A 20224-nucleotide genomic window follows, 5' to 3' on the forward strand; every position below is an offset into this window, starting at 1 on the left:
TGAGGTTTGCTCATCCTTAGAAGACCTAAGAGCCAAATTTTCAACCCCTTTGAGCAAACACCAAGAAGCGTGACTGTCTCACACAGTAAGAGGACGTTTAGTTTTGTTTTAAGAACCTATCAAACCGCCTCCCGAAGCGGCTGCACCGTTTTGCAGTTCCCACCAGCAGTCAGCGAGAGTTCCTGCTGCTCTGTGCGCCCTCCAGCATTTAGTGGTACAAATCTGCCTCTATATTGTTGCAATACAGTAATGATCCATTTCCCTCACATCTTTACATTTATTGGCATGACGCTGTTCGTGCTTGTTGCATTTTATTTTTTTAATTCTCTGAACACGGACTTGACGTGGTTCTCCCGCACATTTTCCCTCCTCCCGGGAGTCTGTGATTTGGGTAGATTTTAGAAGACACCTGGCTTTTGATTCTGTTCCCGTTTATCGATACGTCATCATTTCAGTAATTTGTGATCTTAACTTTTGTAATGACTTCCTTCCAGATTCCTTACTCAGTTTTCATCCTTCCAATCTGAATGCTTCCTCCTTTGAAAGATTACAAGTTGAGGCTTGAAAACCATTTCAGCAGCATTGTATAACTTCCCAGGTGTAGTTCGTGCCTTTTTCAATCCGTCCCGAACAACCAATACTCCCCTGTGATTTAACCAGGAGTGAGTAAGGTTACTCATGTGCTTACACGTTTCGCTTTGAGTTTGCCATTGACCTCTGACTTAATGACACTGGGTCAAAGACCACGGCATGCATGCCACAGATTACTTAAAATTTAGCTCAAGTTTCCATACATGGTCAACTTTTAAAAAACTTACATAGATTTCAGAGAAGAATCAAGAGTCTCTCTGCTGGGTGCAGGATTCTGTATTTCTACTAATTTGAACCTGTTAAAACTATTACGACCGTCCTTGCAATCACTCCTGGTATTTCGTATTTTCTCTGACATCCTTTTTTTTTTTCTTTGTTTATTGTTTCCTTGCTTTTGAGGTGGACGTGGGCTGTTTTTATGAAACACAGATTCCTTTGCATTTTGTTTCTGCTAGGCTGGAGCCGTCAATGACACACACATTCTTTTAGCAATTACGGTCAATTTCTTAGTTGCACCTAATATTTCAAAACACATATATTTAAATATTTAAAATACGTAACTAAGTAGGCTTTTTCCTAATGTATTTCACGTAGTTTACACTCCTCTCATTCTAAGGTCTTATTATGATTTAATCACACATTTAATGCACATTCTCAATTTCTCATTATCCAAAGTCTGGGTTTTAACCTTGTTGTAACAATTCGTATGGAATGAAACTTATGACACAGTCTCCTTTCTCCGCCTGTTAACGTGTCTCATTCCTCGTTCCTCCCTCGCCACCCACATCTTCTTCTGGAAATACGGTGTCTAGTAATTCTCCAAGTGAGAATTGCCAGTAAGAAACTGTCTCGGTCTCCATCTGAAAGCTTTATTTTGCTTTCATGAGATGTTGGTGAAAATTTTTATTCATTATATTTGTTTTTAATTGCTTTTTAAAATTGCTATTCTTTTTCTTAATGGTTTTTTATTGGGGGGAGGCATTTGGTTTATTTATTGTTTTAATGGCGGTACGGGGGCTTGAACCCAGGACCTCGTGCATGCTAAGCATGCGCTGTACCCCTAAGCTACACCCTCCCCCCAGGTTTATTCTGGGCTTGGCTGTCTCTTTTGGAACCGCGCCCCCAACTCCATAGGAGATGAGTTTTAAAATTAAGAGCTTGCTTTCTTTCTTTTTCTTTCCTTTCTTCCTTCCTCCCTCCCTCCCTTCCTTTCTTAAAGCTCTTACAGTGTAACTTTTTTCTAACTTTCTGGTTGATTTTTGTATGAACATTAATCCCCAGACTTCAATGCTTTCAGTTAGAATGAGACCACTGTTTAATATAATAAATTAAAACGTCCGAAGTTTCAAAGCCAAGATGATCAAACTGGTACCCCTCGCGTGAAGGCGTTCTAAAAGATGACCCCAATATTACGCTCGACCCAGAAATCCTGGCTGCTTTTACAAATCCTCTAATGCTTGAGGAAACAGCCCTTCGACTTCATGGTCTGAGCCCAGACTTTATTTTTTCACATCCTTTCATCCTTTTTCTCCTGAGGCAATTAAGAAAATCTGATTATGCTAATTCCCACGGGCTCTCCACCCTGCAATTTCTGATATGTAAACTCTCCAATAACCCCAACCACCAGCCATGCATTACTCCTCTCATAGGAGACCAGCTGCCTTCGGGGCCCCCATCCTCCAGCAGAGGAAGCTCGTGTTTGTCACGTGGGTCACCCTCCGTTGTCCCCACGTCCCGCACTCCCTTCCCTCCCGTGCTGACCCCTCGGAAATTCACCAGGAGGAGCGGGAGCGATCGTGGGAAGGTCAATGCGCTTAAGTGCAAACACGAACACACCCAGATCAAAAGGCTTCCATCCCCAGGACCTCCAAAAAATAAATAGGCCTAGTTACTTCCCTCCCCCACCAAAAAAATTAAATTAAATTAAATAAGTAAAAATTTAATAAGAGGCTCCCAGCGTGGAGGAGTCCTCAAGACGCCCTCAGGTTGACTCCTGGGTAATTCACATGAATCCCGTTTGAAGCTTTGCTCACAGAAGCTGGTTCACGGACAGAAAACATATGAAGATGTCACAACCAAGTGTTTCTCTTTCATCCCATTTGTAAAGGGGAAAAGAGGCGCCGAGGTCAGAATCTTCTTTCCTTAGTGCCCTCGAGACTCCGTCCTTACCTTGGTGGTTGGCGAGCCGCTCGGACTGCGCCGGGAAGGCCGGTCCTGCCAGACCCTGCGGCCGGTGAGGGGATGTCTGCTCCGCCTGGTCCTGGAAAAGGGCAGGAGTAGACGGGCTCTGTCAGAAGCAGGAGTTCACATCTGTCACAGCCACCAGCCCCCAGCCTCCTTTCTTCCCCGGTGTCCTAACTTCTTCTCGTTTATTTAACTTTTCAGTTTCAGATGACAGTTATTTAAAATATGCTATAAAAGGGAAGTTAATCTTGAAAAGGTATAACCTTTGTTGTTTATCTGTTTTATATACATATGTTAGTTAATATCTGCCAATCCCGAACTCCCAATTTATCCCTTCTCACTCTCTTTCTCCCCTGGTACCTGTAACTTTGTTTTCTACATCTATGTTTACTGTACAGCACAGGGAACTATATTCAATACCCCGTGACAGCCTATAATGAAAAAGAGTATGAAAAGGAAAAAAAAAAATATATATATATATATAACTGAATCACAATGCTATACACCAGAAACTAACACAACACTGTAAATCAATTACACTTCAATAAAAAAAGAAAAAACAGGGACCTCGGAGAAAAGTTACTCCTGTTTTGTTTTTTTGGGTTTTTTTTAGCTTAAGTTGCTTTCCCTGAATGGCAATTCAAAATGAGTTATCGTCAAGTGCAGGATTAAAGCAATGAGTACAAGTAATGAGCCTTTGCCGGGAGCACCTGCCTTTTCTGTGACAATGACTGGGAATCACGCCCGAGGCGGTCTGCTACCTGGTAGGAAACACCTAGAGAATATTTCATAGTCGGGTCCCCCCACAAAGCGTTGGGAGCTCAGTGACGTTTTTTTAGACCTCAGGGTAAGGAGAAAAATTTGAGGCAGAAGTTAAAACAGTAATATTGCAGCCAAGCGCACAACTCCAGAAAACCACCTTCGTGGGTTTATAGTCAAGCCCATGAAAAATGTATTAAAATATGGGAGAAGACAGACATGACAAGCCAACAGCTAACATCGCACTCAATGGTGAAAAGCTGAAAGAAAGCCTTTCCTCCTAGATCAGGAACAAGACAAGGGTATCCTCTCTCGCTTTTGTTCAACACAGTATTGGAAGCACTAGCCAGAGCAATTAGGCAAGAAAAAGAAAAGACATCCACATTGGAAAGCAAAACGTAAAACTCACTGTCTGTAGATGATGTGGAATTATATACAGGAAACCCTGCAGACGCCATCTAAAAACTGTCAGAACTAAGAAATGAATTCAGTAAAGTTGCAGGTACAAAATCAGTGGTATTTCTATACACTAAAAATGAACTATTAGAGAAATAAAGAACATAATATCATTTACAATTGCATCAAAAAGAATAAATTACTGAGGGATAAATGTAACCAAGGAGATGGAAGGCCAGTGTACCAAGAACAGTAAGACATCACTGAAAGAAACGGAAGGTGCAAATAAACGGAAGATATCCCGTGCTCATGGATTAGAAGAATCAATATTGTTACAATGTCCATATTACCCAAAGCAATCTACAGGCTCAACGCAATCCCTATCAAAGTTCCCATGCCATTTTTCAAAGGAATTGAGCAAATAATCCTAAAATTTGTGTATGGAACCATGAAAACCCTGAAGAGCCAAAGCAATCCTGAGAAGGAAGAACCAAGCTAAAGTTATCACGTTTCCTGGTTTCCAAATGCAGTGGCTTCCATGTCCGTGGGTTCTGCGTCCAATCATTCAACAACTCTGGATCGAAAATATTTGAATAAAAAAAATTCCAAAAAGCAAAGGAATCACCACACACCACCAGGGTAACACATTTCTGCTGTATTTCCAACTGCTTGGATACTGTTTATATTATAGTAGATATTACGAGTAATCTAGAGATGATTCAAAGTATATGGAAGGATGTATGTAGATTATATGCAAATGTTCCGCTGTTTTACATAAGGGACTGGAGCATGTGCAGATTTTGGTATCTAATGGGGGTTCTGAACCCGTTTCTCCCTGGATGCCGACGGATAACGGTATATTATAAAGCCACAGAAATTAAAATAGAGTGGTATTGGTATAAAAACAGACACAGATTACTGGAACAAAACAAAAAAACCCACACACATTTGGTCAATTATTTACAACAAAGGAGTCAAGAATATGGGATGGGGAAGACGGTCTCTTCAATAAATGATATTGGGGGAAACCAGACAGCTACGTGCAAAGGAATGAAACTCAACCACCACTTACATCACATGCAAAAAAAATGAACTCAACATGGATTAAAGACTTGAACATAAGACCTGAAATCATAAAACTCCTCGAGGAAACCACAGGTGGTATGCTCCTCAACACAGGTCTCGGTGATGCTTTTTGGAATCTGAAGTCGAAAGCAAAAATCAACAAGTTGGAATACGTTATCCTAAAAAGCTTTTGCACAGCAAAGGAAACTGTCAACAAAATGAAAAGGTACTTACTGAATGGAATAAAATAAAATACCTGAAAATCGTGTATCTGATAAGGGGCCAATACCCAAACTTATATATAAAGAACTTAATGCAACTCAAAAAAAAAAAATCCTGTAAAAACTGAGCGGGTAACCTGAATAGACATTTTTCCTAAGAAAACATACAGATGGCCACCAGGTAAACGGAAGGATATTCAACGTCACTAACAAGCAGGGAAATAAATGCAAATCAGAACAATGAGGTGTCACCTCACACCTATGAGGATGACCTGTCATAAGAACAGGAAGTGAACAAGGGTTGGCGAGGACGTGCAGAACAGAAGCCCTTGTGCACCGTGCATTGGTGGGAATGCAAGCTGGTGCTGCCACTATGGGAAACAGGATGGAGGTGCCTCAGAAAATTAAAAACAAGAGTTACCCTATGACCCAGCAATCCCACTCCTGGGCATCTCAAAAAAATGAGAATACTAATTTGAAATGATACACCCACCCCCATGTTCATTGCAGCATTAGTCACAAAAGCCAAGATATGGGAGCAACCTATGGGGTCCCTCTGCCACCAGTCCTGCAAAGTCCTCAAACATCAGAGACCCTGATAAATTTTGCAAGCCCAGGACTCCACAGTTCGCCTGCTGCGAGGTCTGCAAAATGCGCCCCCCGCCCCAAATGGAAATACACCCACTGCAAATGACCTAGATCCACTTTGTGCCCCCAATATGACAGTCTACTAGTTTATTCTATTCAAGGACGCAGAGAACAAGGGGTAAGCATCAAACTGACCCTAAAAGCAAACCACAAACCAGGCTTCCCCTGGGTCCAAGAACCTCCCCCTGAGCGTGTCGACGAAAAAATTAATCAGTAGTCGATCTGAGAGAGAAATGGACACTTTTATTCGAGCCAATGTGAGGATGATAAGAACCCAGGAGACAGTCTTTCAGAAAGTCCTGAGGACTGTTCCACCGGTCAGAGATCCCGGCATGGTTCTATAAGGCTGTGAGACGAAAGAGTTGTACGTCCAGTGATGGATTCCCGACAGTCATGCGGTCCAAATCTACACGTACAAACTGAGCGCTGGGTCACGGCTCATCACGGCCCCTCCCGAGATCAAGAAGGAAGGTTATCTCCTAAGAAGGTCTGGTTGGAACAGAAACAAGACACACAGTACTGGGGAGGGAGGGGGCCCCAAAGGGGCAAAGAAAATTATGTTTAAGCTTGTCTTGCCCTAAAATATGAATTTTATTTCATCCAGAGGAAGGAAAAACTCACCATGCCCGCCCCCCACTGAACCAAAGGCTGAGAGTAATACTTTCCACTTCCAGACTCCTTCCTGATAGCCAACACGGGAATATCTGGGCCATTTGGTCAGAGGAAGTACCAAAGAAACTTTCCTCCAAAAAAGTCAGATGCCGCCCAGCCACGCCCTTCCTCCTCATCCGCACAGGGGTTCTGCGTGCCTGACTCGACCCTGCCCCAGACCTGCCCATCTCTCCAGCCCCCGGAGGGAAACATCAACTCTTTCTGTGTTTGAGGGTGTCTAACCAGACCCTGGTCCTTAACTACAGGTGTACATCAGAACTAAATAAACCCGGGAGAGGGCACACCCTGACCAGGTCTCCCAGCCAGGTCTGGACGAGGGACCGCAAAGACCAGGTTTTGCCGTTGGTCAGAGGGACAGTGAATGGGAACCGCCCCCCTCCACCGGTCTGTGTCTTAGCAGCCAGGGGAAGGTGGGGGAATTCCTCCAAAGACGATTTCCGTGTCTGAGAAAAGGAACAGAACCGCTCAAGTCTGTGCAGTCGTAACGGACACGACACGTGACACCACGAGCATCCTTCTTCATGGGCACAGGGTTCCCCGTGCCCTGGACTTGACCATCCGTTCCTGCCTCCCGAGGAGGTGGAAGGAGTCCCAGAGTCATTACCTTGTTGACTTTAAGCCCAACTGCTGGTAAAAAGCAGTCATCAAGTTGGCATGAGTGTCCCGGTCGCCCTCTGGGGGCCACCGAGCTGTCTGGACATGGCCGGGGAGCCCCAGGTCACCGGTTTGCACCAAAGCACAGGGGTTGGCCCGGATCGGGGCAGAGTTGCGGGGGTGATCAGTGTGGCAGGGACTCCTCCCTCCCCTCCTGGGAGACACCTGGTGAGTCAGAGCCAGGCAGCCCCTTCTCAAGGACTGGGTTACACGGCTGTGGATGTGGGTGTGCGACACCAGACACCCTGCCCCTGCCCGGGGGACACATGACATCACGGCCCGTTTAAATGATGACTGGCCAGGAGGGGCTGCTGGGAGCTTGACTGAGCAGCAGAAGCAGGACAGGACAGCAGCCCTTCGGACGGGAGGGCCCACGTGTCCCACCACCCACCCGGCTGGCCCTCCCTTGTGAAAAGAAGACGAACAGAGACCCTATAGCCACGTGTGCTAACGCCGATACGTGGCAGGACCCTGCGGGGTGCTCCCTGGTGCAAACTTTTCTGTTTTCCCCCCATTTCCTGTTTGTAGGAAACGGGCTTCATGCAGCCGCCCTGAGTCCCAAAGGGCAGATTCAAACAGCTGTTCACCAGGGAAGGGAGGGGGTGCAGAGACAAGGGGGGCACAGTCAGCGCAGACTCGGGGGGGCCTGGTTACCAAGGCTGTCATCGCCCCCAGGACCATACATGCCCCCGCGCCTCCCTCAAACAGAAATTGAATATTACTCTGATCTGAGCCTCAGGAGGCGGCTGCAGAGAAGAAACAAGAGCTGGTTAGAACCAGCGGAGCCCAAGATGGTGCTCAAGCCTCATTATCCGCTCACTGTAACCTGTTAGCTGCTAAGTGGCATGCCCACCCCCACCCCCAGAGCCGTGAAAGCCACCTACGAGGATGGAGAAAAGGGCGGTTGGCCCCAGCACCGCCCAGAGCAAGGACTTGACGGCAGGAGCCGCCCATCAAAGTCCACGTGGCGTGAGCCACGGCCGGTGCTGTCCCCACCGGCCACCTCGGCCAGCGGCTCCCTGCTCGGGCATCCTGCCTCCCTCCTCCCCGCTGCAGGGCTGTCTTCCCTCTCCCTCCTCTGAACAATAAAGCGGCTGTTCATTTGTCCCTCTGTCTCCGCTGGGAACGTATTTTTTCACAGCCGATGGCAAGGACCTGCACATGGGTGGCTTCCAAATTTACAGGGTCCCCCTATCCATCAATGATAAGACATCCATTTGTGAGAGCGGCCAGCAGGTAGGACCTGAATCCACCTTGGGCTCCCCAGCAACTCCGTCTGGGATGTGAGCCCACAGGACTCCCTGTTCCCATCCTGGTCCCTTGTCCCTCCTCCATCACAGAAGCTGACCCCCCACACACCCCCACACACACACTGAGCTTCAGGGAGCCTCAGAGGACCAGGGCCAAATGCCACCCACAGGATGAATTCCTCCAGGGGGCAGAGGGAACCGGGCCACAGCTACACAAGGATCTGGAATTCACGGGTGGAGTCATTACGTGCTGGGCGACAAGGAGGCTGATGAGAGCCCGGCCTTGAAGTTGGGGAGACCTGGGTCAAAATCCCTGGGACTGAGCCGGGCCACAGCCACTCACACCACCAAGCTTCAGCTCCTCATATGTGGAGGGGATCCAATCCTGAGACCCCCCTCAGGGGGCGCGCAGAGCACCAGACACCCGGCTTCCTCAGCCCGAAGCTCCCCGCCTTCTCTCTCGGCACGCCTTGCTCTGCCACACCGTCTACACTCAAACCCGGGCACCACACCACCTGCCGAGAGGCTGGAAGGATGACCGGGTCAAGGTGCTCCCCCCAGCAGAGTGCCCGGCACACAGCAGGCCCCCGGTCCCCCCACACTCCCTGCCCCTGATCAACAGAACCAGGAGATGCGTCTCCGCCTGGAACTTTCCCGACAACAATCTTGGAATCTGGGAAGGTTTCTCACTGCCCTGGCTGACCAGGAAAAGGCCCCAGGGTTTCATATGATGTAAGCCTCAGTGGTGACCCTTACCCGTCTCTGTGTCCCTCTGGCACATGCAGGGCAGAAGGCCGGTGTGACAGCAGCCCCGGGCAAGAAAGTGGAGGCGGACTGAGAGCACTGGGTGCCCACTGCATCCCACGTGGGTTCCCACACCACACCTGGACCAGGTGTGACGGCTCCCCTGATGGCAGGTGTGACGCAGAGCTGGGTGGGGCAGAGAGAAGCTTCCAGAAGCAAGGTGAAGGGCATTGCGGACAGGCCAGGTCATGCTCCCTTGAGGTGGATCTTCCAGGGGGCTTTGTGCAAAGCAAGTGGCCAAGACAAATGTGAGGGAGCAACACTGTTGGTTGGGATGTAAACGGTGTGGCCACCATGGAGAACAGCACAGAGGTTCCTCAAAAAACTAAAAATAGAACCACCATATGATCCAGCAATCCCACTCCTGGGCATATATCCAGAGGGAACCCTAATTCAAAAAGACACCTGCACCCCAGTGTTCATAGCAGCACTATTTACAACATTCAAGACGTGGAAACAGCCTAAATGTCCATCAACAGATGACTGGATAAAGAAGATGTGGTATATTTGTACAATGGAATACTACTCAGCCATCAAAAAGGATTAAATAATGCCATTTGCAGCATTTCATGACGGCAGGGACAGCGTGGACACGTGGGCACTTGCAGAAGGTGACGTGGGGTCCTGGGGGGCCCAGGACCTCACCCACCACCTGCCTGGGGGACACAGCTCTGATTGGGTGGGGTGGGCCCTCCTGTGACATGAGAAATGAGGGAACTTCTTGGTTCAGAGCTCTGGGGGTTTTACAGCTGCAGACAGTGGGTCGTAGGCCTCAATTTATAAGACCCCAAAGACTTCTCATTCTTGGATGACTTAAACCCCCTACCCTCATGCCTGGCTCTTTGGGCCAGACATTCTGGCCTCTGGTCCCCAAAAGAGCACCATCCCCAGGCCTGCCTGGGCGCCACCCCAAGCTCTGGGCACTTCCCTGGGGAGGCCCCTGGCCCCCGGCCCCTCTCCCGCTGTCTTATTTGCTTCAGAATCATTGTTGTTACTCACGACTTTTATTTGCCACCTTTCCCACGTCCACCAGGCCCACTGTCAGCACCGACACCGCACGTGGCATCCGGATGGTGTTCCGTCAGCATCCAAGGAATTAAAGCCCACGGCTCTGGACCGGACTTCCTCCAGCCCCCACACCCCGGACACCACGATCCCCCTTCCAGCAGGGAAACCGAAACACTATGTGACTTCCCGCAGGGCCGCAGGACGACAACTGCACAGTTTAAAGGAGGAACCTCAAACAGCGACGCCCCCCACCCCTGCCCCCGAGCCCGCCCCCACGCCAATCTGCTGCTCGGATGTCATCACTGAAGCCGAAAGCCGGGGATACAGAAGCCCCCGGGCTCTCAGGTGCCTGTGCGTGCAGGAAAAACCCCGACTTCGCAGGGAACTCACGCACTGAGCCCCGCATCTGATCCAACCCACAGTCTTTAGCGAGCGGCTAGAAGGGGAAAATGATCCGTTCGTGGAAGATCTTAAGAAGAAATTCTCCCCCTATAAAAAGTGGGGAGGTTTATCTAATTGGCTGTAACCACCGGTTACTCAAGAGTGAACTCATTGTAAATCATCGGCTCTTCTGAGAAATTCTGGAACGCGCGTCTGATTTTCCAGGAACAGAGGATGAGCGCTGCCAAGTCAAGTGCTGGATTCTTCCGAGAGCACGACACGGCCCTCGGAAGCCACTGAAGATGACACAGCGCTTCCTCCCGGGGTGACGGGAACAGTGGCGGCCGTGCCCAGGCCGGGCCGCCGCTCCCTGGCTCCGGCAGAGGGGCCTCGGGCTGCGGGCCCGCACGCAGCTACCATGGCCTGGAAGCCAGGTGCCGCCTGCAGCTGGCTCTTCTGCCGTCTGTCTGGCCCGGAGGAAGTCGAGGATGCCGGTGGGATGAGCTCAAAGGGCCACTTTAGTGCTGGGACCTGCCCAACGTCCCGCGGCCCTTCAGGTCTGCTCTGTACCAGGGAAGCGGGCACTGACATACGTCCCCGGGGCGCGTCTCCCTGGCCGGTCACTGAAGCCGTCCCCTTGGGACTAACGGTGCGAAGTGCGAGGAGGCTGGGGGCTGGGGTGAGGGGTGCGTTCTGGGCCCAGAGAACCGGCCAAAGCCCACTGGCCACGTGGGAGTTGAGCCCACAACCCGTGGACACAACACGGAGCTTTAACCCACAAGATGAGGCAACCACGGCCTCTTTGAGAAGCAGAGAACGGTCACGCGAGAGGCAGAGGGCAAGGCCTGGAGCAGAGCCCACCCACTGGACAGGCTTGTGGTCACCCCGGCTCCGCTAAGGTTGTAACCCTCTTTTCTCACCGCAAAGTGATTCTGGCTTTGTCTCAAATCCCGTGATCACGGGGAACGGTGTTCCTAACCTTCACTCTCTCTCCGACAATCTGTTTCTCTCTGACACCCCCAAACAATGACAAAGACATCTGTCAGCAGCCATGACGCTACGGGCCAATTGTCATCCTTGGAGCTAAAAAGAGACTCCACAGGCGAAGGGAGAGAAACAAGGTCAGGGACAACGAAACTCGGATGGAGGGTGGACAGCACCCAAAACGTAGGGTTCCCACTGGGAGAACGGAGAGCGAGATGGGTACCAGTCTTTGAAAGGCTGAACGATGGATCGGAATCAACGCAGACTCCCTCGCCAAATCCAGAGAGCTGAGGATGAACGGCTCCCTCTACGTCCTAAAGTGCAAGTTCAAATGCAAGTCGGCTTCAGCGGAGGAAGGAAACTGACAGGTGGAACCTGCCCAGCAGCCCGTGCCGAGGGGCTAGGGGAGCCCGCTCCCCCACAGAGCCCCGCCGTGGTGTCAGGACGCCATCAGGGAAGGGTCCCCAGCCGCGCCCTGTGAACTCACTCATCCCAACACCCGCCACAGTCCCCACCCGCCTTCTGGAGATGTTGGGGTGCCCAGCAGGGGACAACCAAGTGCCCGCGTCATCGCAGGCAAGTCTGCGCTGCAACGAACACCTTTTAGAAAAGGATGCCATGGTCAAGGGGGACCCAGTGACAAGCTCTCCCAGGGCAAAGCAAAGAAGACTGCACAATGGTGCCTGGTGGACGGTCCCCCGGCTTGGGCATCTCCTTGTCAGCCCGGCAGCGACGGAGTGGGACAGGTTAGCAAATGCACCTGTGCCGGGGCCCTCGGCCAACACCAGCGCGGGGACCTGACATCCACGCTCAGCCGTACCTGGTAGTAAGGATGGTGCAAGAAGGAGTCTGGACAGCCAGCTACAGCCATAGGATCTTCCTTGTCTCCAAATGACACGGACCGCGTCACGGCACCTGGAATAAGGACAGACCATGAGACACCAAGGCGGAAAGTCCGCAACTCACCCCCGGGTCACGAGCATTTGTGAAAATGATGTGTTTCCCACGGGTAACTGAGAAACAGTTTCCTAACCAGGAAGGCATTGCAACTTTGTATCTGTGATGACAAAAGGCATTCTCATTCATCGTTTGTAGAACCACCAAAAAATTGTACCAATAATTTGTCTTTTTTTATTCGTTTGGTTAAAGGGGGTTTAGTGGCAAATTCAGCTTGCTGCCTTCTTCCCGGGGGGTCCTTGTAATTCTGACGCTTAAATCTTCCTTGGCAAGAATTCCACTGTAAATAATGGACTGGAGTCTGTCCATTTTCACTGAGTTTTGAACCTGGGATAAAAATTTAAGTGATCTTCCTCGTGAAAGTTCACACTCTCTTCCTCCTTGGACTGCAGTTCAGGAAAACAGTCCGGGCAAAGTCAAAAGTTTGCCGATTCGAGAGTCAACAGTTTTCTTCGCAATGTCAATATTGACACTTCTGGACCCAGCTGCTGAATACGGACTTGGCTTTTTTCTTTTCAATTCTTTTTTTTTTTTCTTTCCCCATCTTCAGGGCGACTTGTACCAGACAAAAATGATGCAATTGTCAGGAACTTGAAAACTGGGGCACTCAGCAGCACTTTTTGGGAAAAGCGTGCTGGGTTCCTACCCGAAACCCCGGGGACTTTGGCCGACCGCGACCTGTCTTCCATCATAACCGATGACAGATGACATCTGAGGTGGATTTAGCCTCTGCAGTGTTCCCTGTGCCACCACGATGGCTCTGACACTCGAAAGACAACCAGGATGCAGGGACATCACTGAAGGATCCTTGCCCCCTCCCCTGCCCCCCGCCCCACCCGGGCTCAGCGAGCACTAAGGCTCCACGCAGCCCCCTCTGGTCCTCCCTCTTCTGCTCCGTCTTCCTCATTACAGATGCTGCTCACGACTGATTTGATTTCAAGGCACAGCGATGCGCTGAAACCCACAATTTGAAAATAGGGTCAGGGCTGGGTCTGTGGTCACCGTCCCGCCTCCAAGCTCACCCACCGGCTGTCCTCTGAGCACACGCCCACCTGCAGTGCGGAGGCCCCTGCCCAGGGGCCGGCTGCCCCTTCACCCCGCACCTGTCCACACACCTCTCCCTCCGGGCTCAGGGTCAGCGACCCACCCGCTCTCAGACTGTTCCCCGGTGCCCACCTGCAGCTCTGGCCCGCTCCTGGGGAAACGCGCTCCCAGGACCCCTGAATCACAGACTGAGTGATTGCACCCTTTCTAATTTTATGTAACCACAGATTCAAAAGGTGCATTTAAGACTGCTGGGAAAGTCTGCCACAGCTGCTTGGGAACTCGGCTTTGTACTCTTGACAGTGTCCCCTCCTTTCTCTTCTCTCCCCCGTCACCAAGGCTGTCCCCTCACCCCCCCACAGGACCCTCAGGGGACAGCCAGCATGCCAGCCTCTGCCAACCCGACAAGCTCATCACCCGGTCACCCCTGCACCCGGCATCAGTCCTCGTCCACTTGAAGGCAGTTAGCAAATCCCTCCTTGTTCAAACACTCAGCCTTGCTCCCTGCGACACCTGGACAGCAGGCAGGAGGGACACCCAGGGAGGAGGACTGGATAGACTCATAGTATGATGTATAATTTATAAAGCTAAGTAGCATAATTGTGGCTGGACAGGTTAAATAATAAAATTTGGTTTATAAATTCAATGTTCTGGTAATCGTTTCAGAACAAATTTAAGTCAAACCATTCTGCTGTACATCGTAAACTGATACAGGGCTGAATGTCAACTCTATCTCAGTAAGACTGGGAAAAGTATTTATCATTTTTTTAAAAAGAAAACAAAATAGACATATCATATAATTCATCAATCCCACTCCTGGGCATGTATCTAGAGGGAATTCTAATTTGAAAAGACGCCTGCACCCCAATGTTCATAGCAGCACTATTTACAATAGCCAAGACATGGAAGCAGCCTAAATGTCCATCGACAGATGACTGGATAAAGAAGCTGTGGTATATTTATACAATGGAATACTATGCAGCCATGAAAAGGGATAAAATCATGCCATTTGCAGCAACAAATGGATGGACCTGGAGATCGTCATACTAAGTGAACTAAGTCAGCCAGAGAAAGACAAATACCATGTGATATCATCCATCTGTGGAATCTTAAAAAAATGGCACAAATGAATTTATTTACAAAACAGAAAGAGACTCACAGACATAGAAAACAAACTTACAGTTACCAGGGGGGAAACGGTGGGGAGGCAAGGACAACTTAGGGAGTCTGGGATTTGCAGATACAAACTACTATTTTTAAAACAGACAAACAACAAGGCCCCGCTGTACAGCACAGGGAACTATATTCAGTATCTTGTAATAACATCTAATGATAAAGAATCTGAAAAAAGAATATATATGTGTGTAATTGAATCACTATGCTTTACAGCAGAAACTAACACATTGCAAATTAATCGTACTTCAATTTAAAAAAAAAAAGAAAAACACACAAAATTAAAATCAAAGAAGAGAAGTTTCAAATCTTAAAATAAATCACTGCAGGACTTTTTCAAAAGAAAGCTGCACCTTTCATAAGGCCAGAAGACCCTGCCCTTTACGAGGAGAAGTATAATTGAGCAACGTTCATGATACATTAAAGCAGTCACTTATAGCACTGAAAGCAGAATATTCGCATTTTAAATCATCATAAGAGGATAAAAAGAAATGAGAAATACTTTAAACATCAAAGGGAGATGAAGAAGCATCCAAAGCAGAAACAATTGATTCAGAAGACGGATGACCGGGAGCAGGAATGTCAACCATCCCATTCCTTTCTTTTCAAAATAATACTCAAAAATATTCTGATGTTAAAAAAAAAAAAAAAGGCAATTGAAATAGACAAACTTTAAAAAGTAATCTAGAAAAGGGAGCGCCACAGAGCAAGCAAATAGATCCAAGACCAAAAGCCAAACTCAAACACACAACAGCCAGGGCAGCAATGAGACGCGTGTGTGTGCAAACACAACACGCACGCACCTACAGAGGGCACCCTGGGAGGATTCCCACTGTTTACAAGAGGACAATGAAGTGTGAGGGTCAAGGTCGCAGTGATGGGAAGGCCTGAAGGAGGTCAGAGAGCTCAGGCCAGAAGTCCACGCTCTTAACCAGAGGCCTACTGTCCTGGGGTTTTCAGTAAATTGCAGGCGGACAGCCCAGGCATCACTTGGGAATGTGGAAACGTGCAAATTCTGCAGCCCAGATGCAAACCGACTAAATCAGAAAATCTGGGGCTGGGCCCTGCAAGGCACTGCGTGCTCACTGCACACTGGCTGAGCTCGCCCCCACCGCTGGTCCCCACCCGCATCCAATCCATTTGCGGCAGTTTTTAAAACCCCAGGTAACCTGTGAAAATAAAACCTTGAAGCCTTGCATTGCTTTAAGTGGTGCGGGTGTTTCTGACGTTAAGGGCCACCCTTCTCATCTCTTTCCTTTACAATTATTAGTCCTTGTTTTATGATGTTTGCAAGGAAAAAAAAAATCGGGAGAAAATTGCAAGAAAGCTTTGAAGAATCACACCTCACTTTGTGGGGGCTGGGGACCTCCTGCCACGGAGCCGTTTGAACTGAAAACACCATCATTTACTCAAAATGCTGTAACAGAATCCCAACTGGAAGCTTGTGCTTCGTACGTTTTTGCCTTTTTAAAAATCCATTATTTTTTCCCATGCAATTTTTTTTTAAGATTTTTAACTTTTTTTTTTTTGTAAAAAACATATTTGTGTGTGTGTGTGTGGTGGGGTAATTAGGTTTATTTGTTTATTTACTTTTTTTAGAGGAGATGCTGGGGATGGAACCCAGGACCTCTTGCATGCTAAGCATGCACTCCAGCCCTTCGAGCTATACCCTCCCCCTCCTATGCAAATATAAAGAATCCTTAATTTCAGCCTTTTCTCCTGCAGGCATCCGTGGGAGGGGGCTGAATGACCATCACGATTACCTGCTGCAAAGAATGACAACATCGTTTCAAACGATATGTCATTAAGCACGAGGGTGTAAATCTGCCCAAGTGTGTGACAATGACCCACGATTTCCCGTTCTCCACCCTTTGAAAGGGACTCCTGTGAAATGGGCTCTGCGAGTTTCAACAGGACGTCACCCCAGCCGGGCAGCCAGTCCTCCCGCTGTCCTCTGCCCAAATCCAGGGCCCGGGGCTAGGAGGCAGACTCCCCAGGAACGGGGACTCCTCTCAGTCATTCCTCTCTTAGCTTTGCCGTCTGTGTGCAGCCGTCTGCACAAACCTTAATAAAGGATCTTCTAAACCCACTGCCTCCACCCCTCAAAGCCGTGCACTGACTGCCTGAGAAGCCCCACGCTCTCCGGTGAAACTGTCTCAGCTGCCCGAACCCCACTCATCTCGGGGCTCCTCCTGGGCTCCTGGGCTCCACACAAAGTCCTCCTGCCCGTCACACGGAGGTGCTCCCGGAGGCCGTCTGGTCCCCACGCCAGTCTGCACACAGCTCCATCTTCCAAGTGACCTCACTCACCCCCGCGGCGTCCACCTCCGTCTCAGCAGAGACGTGGTCCCATCCTGCCCTCTGGTCACCACGCTGCCTGTAGCCCGCACACCCCAGCGCCACCCCTGCCTGGTAAAGGACACCAGCTCCCACCTGTGGGCAACCCACCCTGGTTAATGGGGCCCAGCCCACAGACCTGCACATCCCCCAGTCCATCTGGGAGCATTTGGGGACCAGGCCAGGACTCAGGGTGCAGCCACGCAAGAGGACAAACTGGCTTTAGAAAGCCAAAGACTTTCCACCTTGGCTCCTCCCCGGAGAAGCGCATCACTGAGAGCTGTGACACAGGGAACAAACGGGCACCCACGCCCCCTGCCCTGCCCCTCCAGGGCCTCGGGAGCTCCAGGCGCCAGCCCAGCCATGGGAGCCCCCCTCGGGCTGGAGGAGAGGGCATCGGAGCGAGCACCGCGGTCAAGGAAGGGGTGTGCAGCTTGGAACTTTTGGGGGATTCCCCCCAGAGCAATCTTGGGGTCACACTCAGTGGTCCCTCTGAGAGTGCAGCTCCATCCAAGCAGGGCGGGACCCCCACGGACACAGCTTCCCACGCTGCGCCTCCTGCGTCACGGGACCCCACTGCAAAAGCCGCCACTGATAATTCGATTTCAAGCCCCAAACGGAGGGATTAACTGTGAAGCGAGGCTGCGCTTCCACACTGTGTCCCCGCCCAGAGGTGCCTGATCGGGCTCCCGCCTTGGGAGGGGGGCTGCCTTCGGCTGGGACCAGCAGGAGGAGTGACACGAGGTGTAGGCTGGTCAGATGGCCCGAGAAGACGGGGCTCGGGGCGCTCAGGGACGTTCCCTGCTTTTTTCAGGTGGGTCAGTGCCGTGAAGGCTGGTCAGAACCCAGGCCCCGGCCTCCAGGGATGTCAGCACCACTCGTAAGGGCTCTGGTGTCAGGTGAAGGACCAGCGTGGGCGCATCACCCAGACCCCGGATGGCCAGGATCCTCCGTGGGCCCACGCTGCCCGCAGAGTGAAGACAAGGTCCCAGATGCCCGGCCCCGTGCCCTGAGCCTCGGACAACAGAGAAGGCTGCTAAACTCAGCCACGGAGCACACGTACGAGGGCTGCGGAAGTTCGAGAAGTTCACGGTCCATGGAAGCAAGGGTGGGGGCTGGAGATACTACGGCTCCTCTAACCCCGTGGGGGCCTCGTCCCTGTCTTCACGGACCCCCTCTATTTCTTCATCCATGCCGACTCACCACCCTAGGAAAAATCGGCTGTCACGTCTGTTTCCAGAGAAACACAAAAACTTCACACGTGTGCTTCTGGAACTTGGAACAGGACATGCGAAATGGCACTTGGCACCCGGGGTAAGGCTGAGCCTTGGGAAGCACCTGCTGAGTGGTCCCAAAGCGTTAAACACCCTTCCGTTCTGCGCTGTGGGCAGTAAACGCCAGGGGAGCAAGAGGTCGGGAAGGGAGGTGATGAAAAGGAGGGGAAATGAGGTGGGAAAGGGAGGGGGGCAAGACGGAGACACCCCACAACCCCCGTACCAAGGACTGTGGACCCCAACTCCCCAGCCCCCCTTCAGCCCCTTGGCCCGGGGGTCCCTCTGTTAGGGGCTTGTTCAAACATCGCCACGTTGAAGCCCTCACCCGTGGGCCTCAGGATGTGACTGTACTTGGTGACAGCACCTTGAAAGATGTAACGAAGGTAAAATGACGTCTTTACAGGGGCCCTAATCCCATATACGACTGGTGTCCTTCTAAGAGGAGGGGACAGGAACAGATCACAAGACGAGACAGAGACACATCCTGAGAGGACACAGGGAGGAGACGGCCGTCTACACACCAAGAGATGCCGCTGAAGAAACCAGCCCTGCCGACAGCTTGATGTCAGACTTCTGCCCCCCCCCAGGATTGGGAGGAAATCCACATCTGTTGTCAAGCTGCCCAGAAGGTGCTATTTCTTACAGGGCAGCGCTGACTGATACACTCTCCAGTACCCGCCATCCGCCCTGGGGTGAAGGATCCAGCAGGTGCGTTGGCTGGAAGACGACTCCAGCCTCAACCCTCTAAGGAAGACCTGGGACCCACTGACAGCATGGTAAGAACCCCACACCCGGGCTGGCGCATTTCCACAATGCCCACCGCAGGTGAAGCCCTGCCCCGGACCAACGTGAGACGTGTGTCCCCATCGCCGAGCTACGGGGGCAGCCCCTGGGGATCCCCCAGCCCCACCAGCTCAGCTCAGAGAGCAAAGAAGAGAGCAAAGACAGGGCGGGGAGGGGAGGCAACAGAGCAGGAGGGGGCTCCCCGCAGAAACCCTGGAAGAAACGGCCTATTGTGACCCGACGCCTTTACTGACCTCCCCTTAATCAGTAGTTAACAGACCAGACGGGTCTCCTGCAAAGAAAAGCCCCGGCCACCGGTGGAGGTCACACAAGGCTTACCGGCTGGAGGCTCGCCCAGGCTCTGCGTGTCTGGCGGCCGCCCGGCTGGACTGGGAGGACCCAGGTGAGGAGCAGCGGCTGGTCACGGTCAAGGTCACGGGCCCGCCGCTCCCCGCAGCCCCGTCCTCGGGCTCAGCATGGCGTGCAAGTCCAAGGCTGGAAAGGCAAAGAAAGAGGCCGTCACTGAACGCACTGAACTCGCACCGACATCGACTTCACACTCTGCACCCTGGGAGAACGTTTTTTAAGAGACACACAGAATATTGTTTTTCAAGGAGATCCTTTCAAAGATGAGACCCTGGAAGAAGTCCACAAGAGGCATGTCTGGAGTCACCACGTCACCTGACCGCAGGGACAAACACCTGCGGACACCAGAGGAGCCCTGGGAAGTCACGGGCTCCCAGCTCACTGCCCGTCGGCTTCCCGCCCGGGGCGGGTAAGGAACAGGCCTCTTCAAGGCCAAGGTCACCCACAAGGCAGGCTGCGAGCGCTGATCAACGCCCACGTTCCTCCCAGGGTCCTGCCTGGCCGCCGCCCTCAGCCCAGCCCACGGGGACCACCGCCATCCCGCATCCCAGACCGGGTTCCGGTGTCCGGTGCCCCGTGCCGCGGGCTCCTCCACGTGGCCCCTGCGTGTCCCCTGGGAGGGAGGGAGAGCAGGTGACCTGCCCGTCGAATCCCGGCCACTGCCTTTGGCTCA

The 20224-nt window shown here is 51.3% G+C and overlaps 1 protein-coding gene across 5 annotated transcripts in view; it reads right to left on the reverse strand.

The window, feature by feature from the left end:
- The window catches only part of GRB10 (growth factor receptor bound protein 10), a 112026-nt gene that overhangs the window by 68478 nt on the left and 23324 nt on the right, over nucleotides 1-20224 (reverse strand). For 3 of the 5 annotated variants that reach the window (XM_074358594.1, XM_074358593.1, XM_074358588.1), the window contains exons 2-3: nucleotides 19525-19680; nucleotides 12438-12532 (exon numbers count right to left, since the gene is read on the reverse strand). Coding sequence is in view for 2 of the 5 variants with exons in the window: in XM_074358588.1 (XP_074214689.1) it covers nucleotides 12438-12532; nucleotides 19525-19680 (251 nt within the window). In the remaining 3 variants the exon portion in view is untranslated. Of the gene's footprint in view, nucleotides 1-2760; nucleotides 2852-10243; nucleotides 10446-12437; nucleotides 12533-19524; nucleotides 19681-20224 lie in introns of those variants that run through there. The other 2 variants (XM_074358589.1, XM_074358591.1) reach the window with 2 other exon arrangements.

Source organism: Camelus bactrianus, chromosome 36 (assembly GCF_048773025.1).
Source record: "Camelus bactrianus isolate YW-2024 breed Bactrian camel chromosome 36, ASM4877302v1, whole genome shotgun sequence".
Taxonomy (NCBI): domain Eukaryota; kingdom Metazoa; phylum Chordata; class Mammalia; order Artiodactyla; family Camelidae; genus Camelus; species Camelus bactrianus.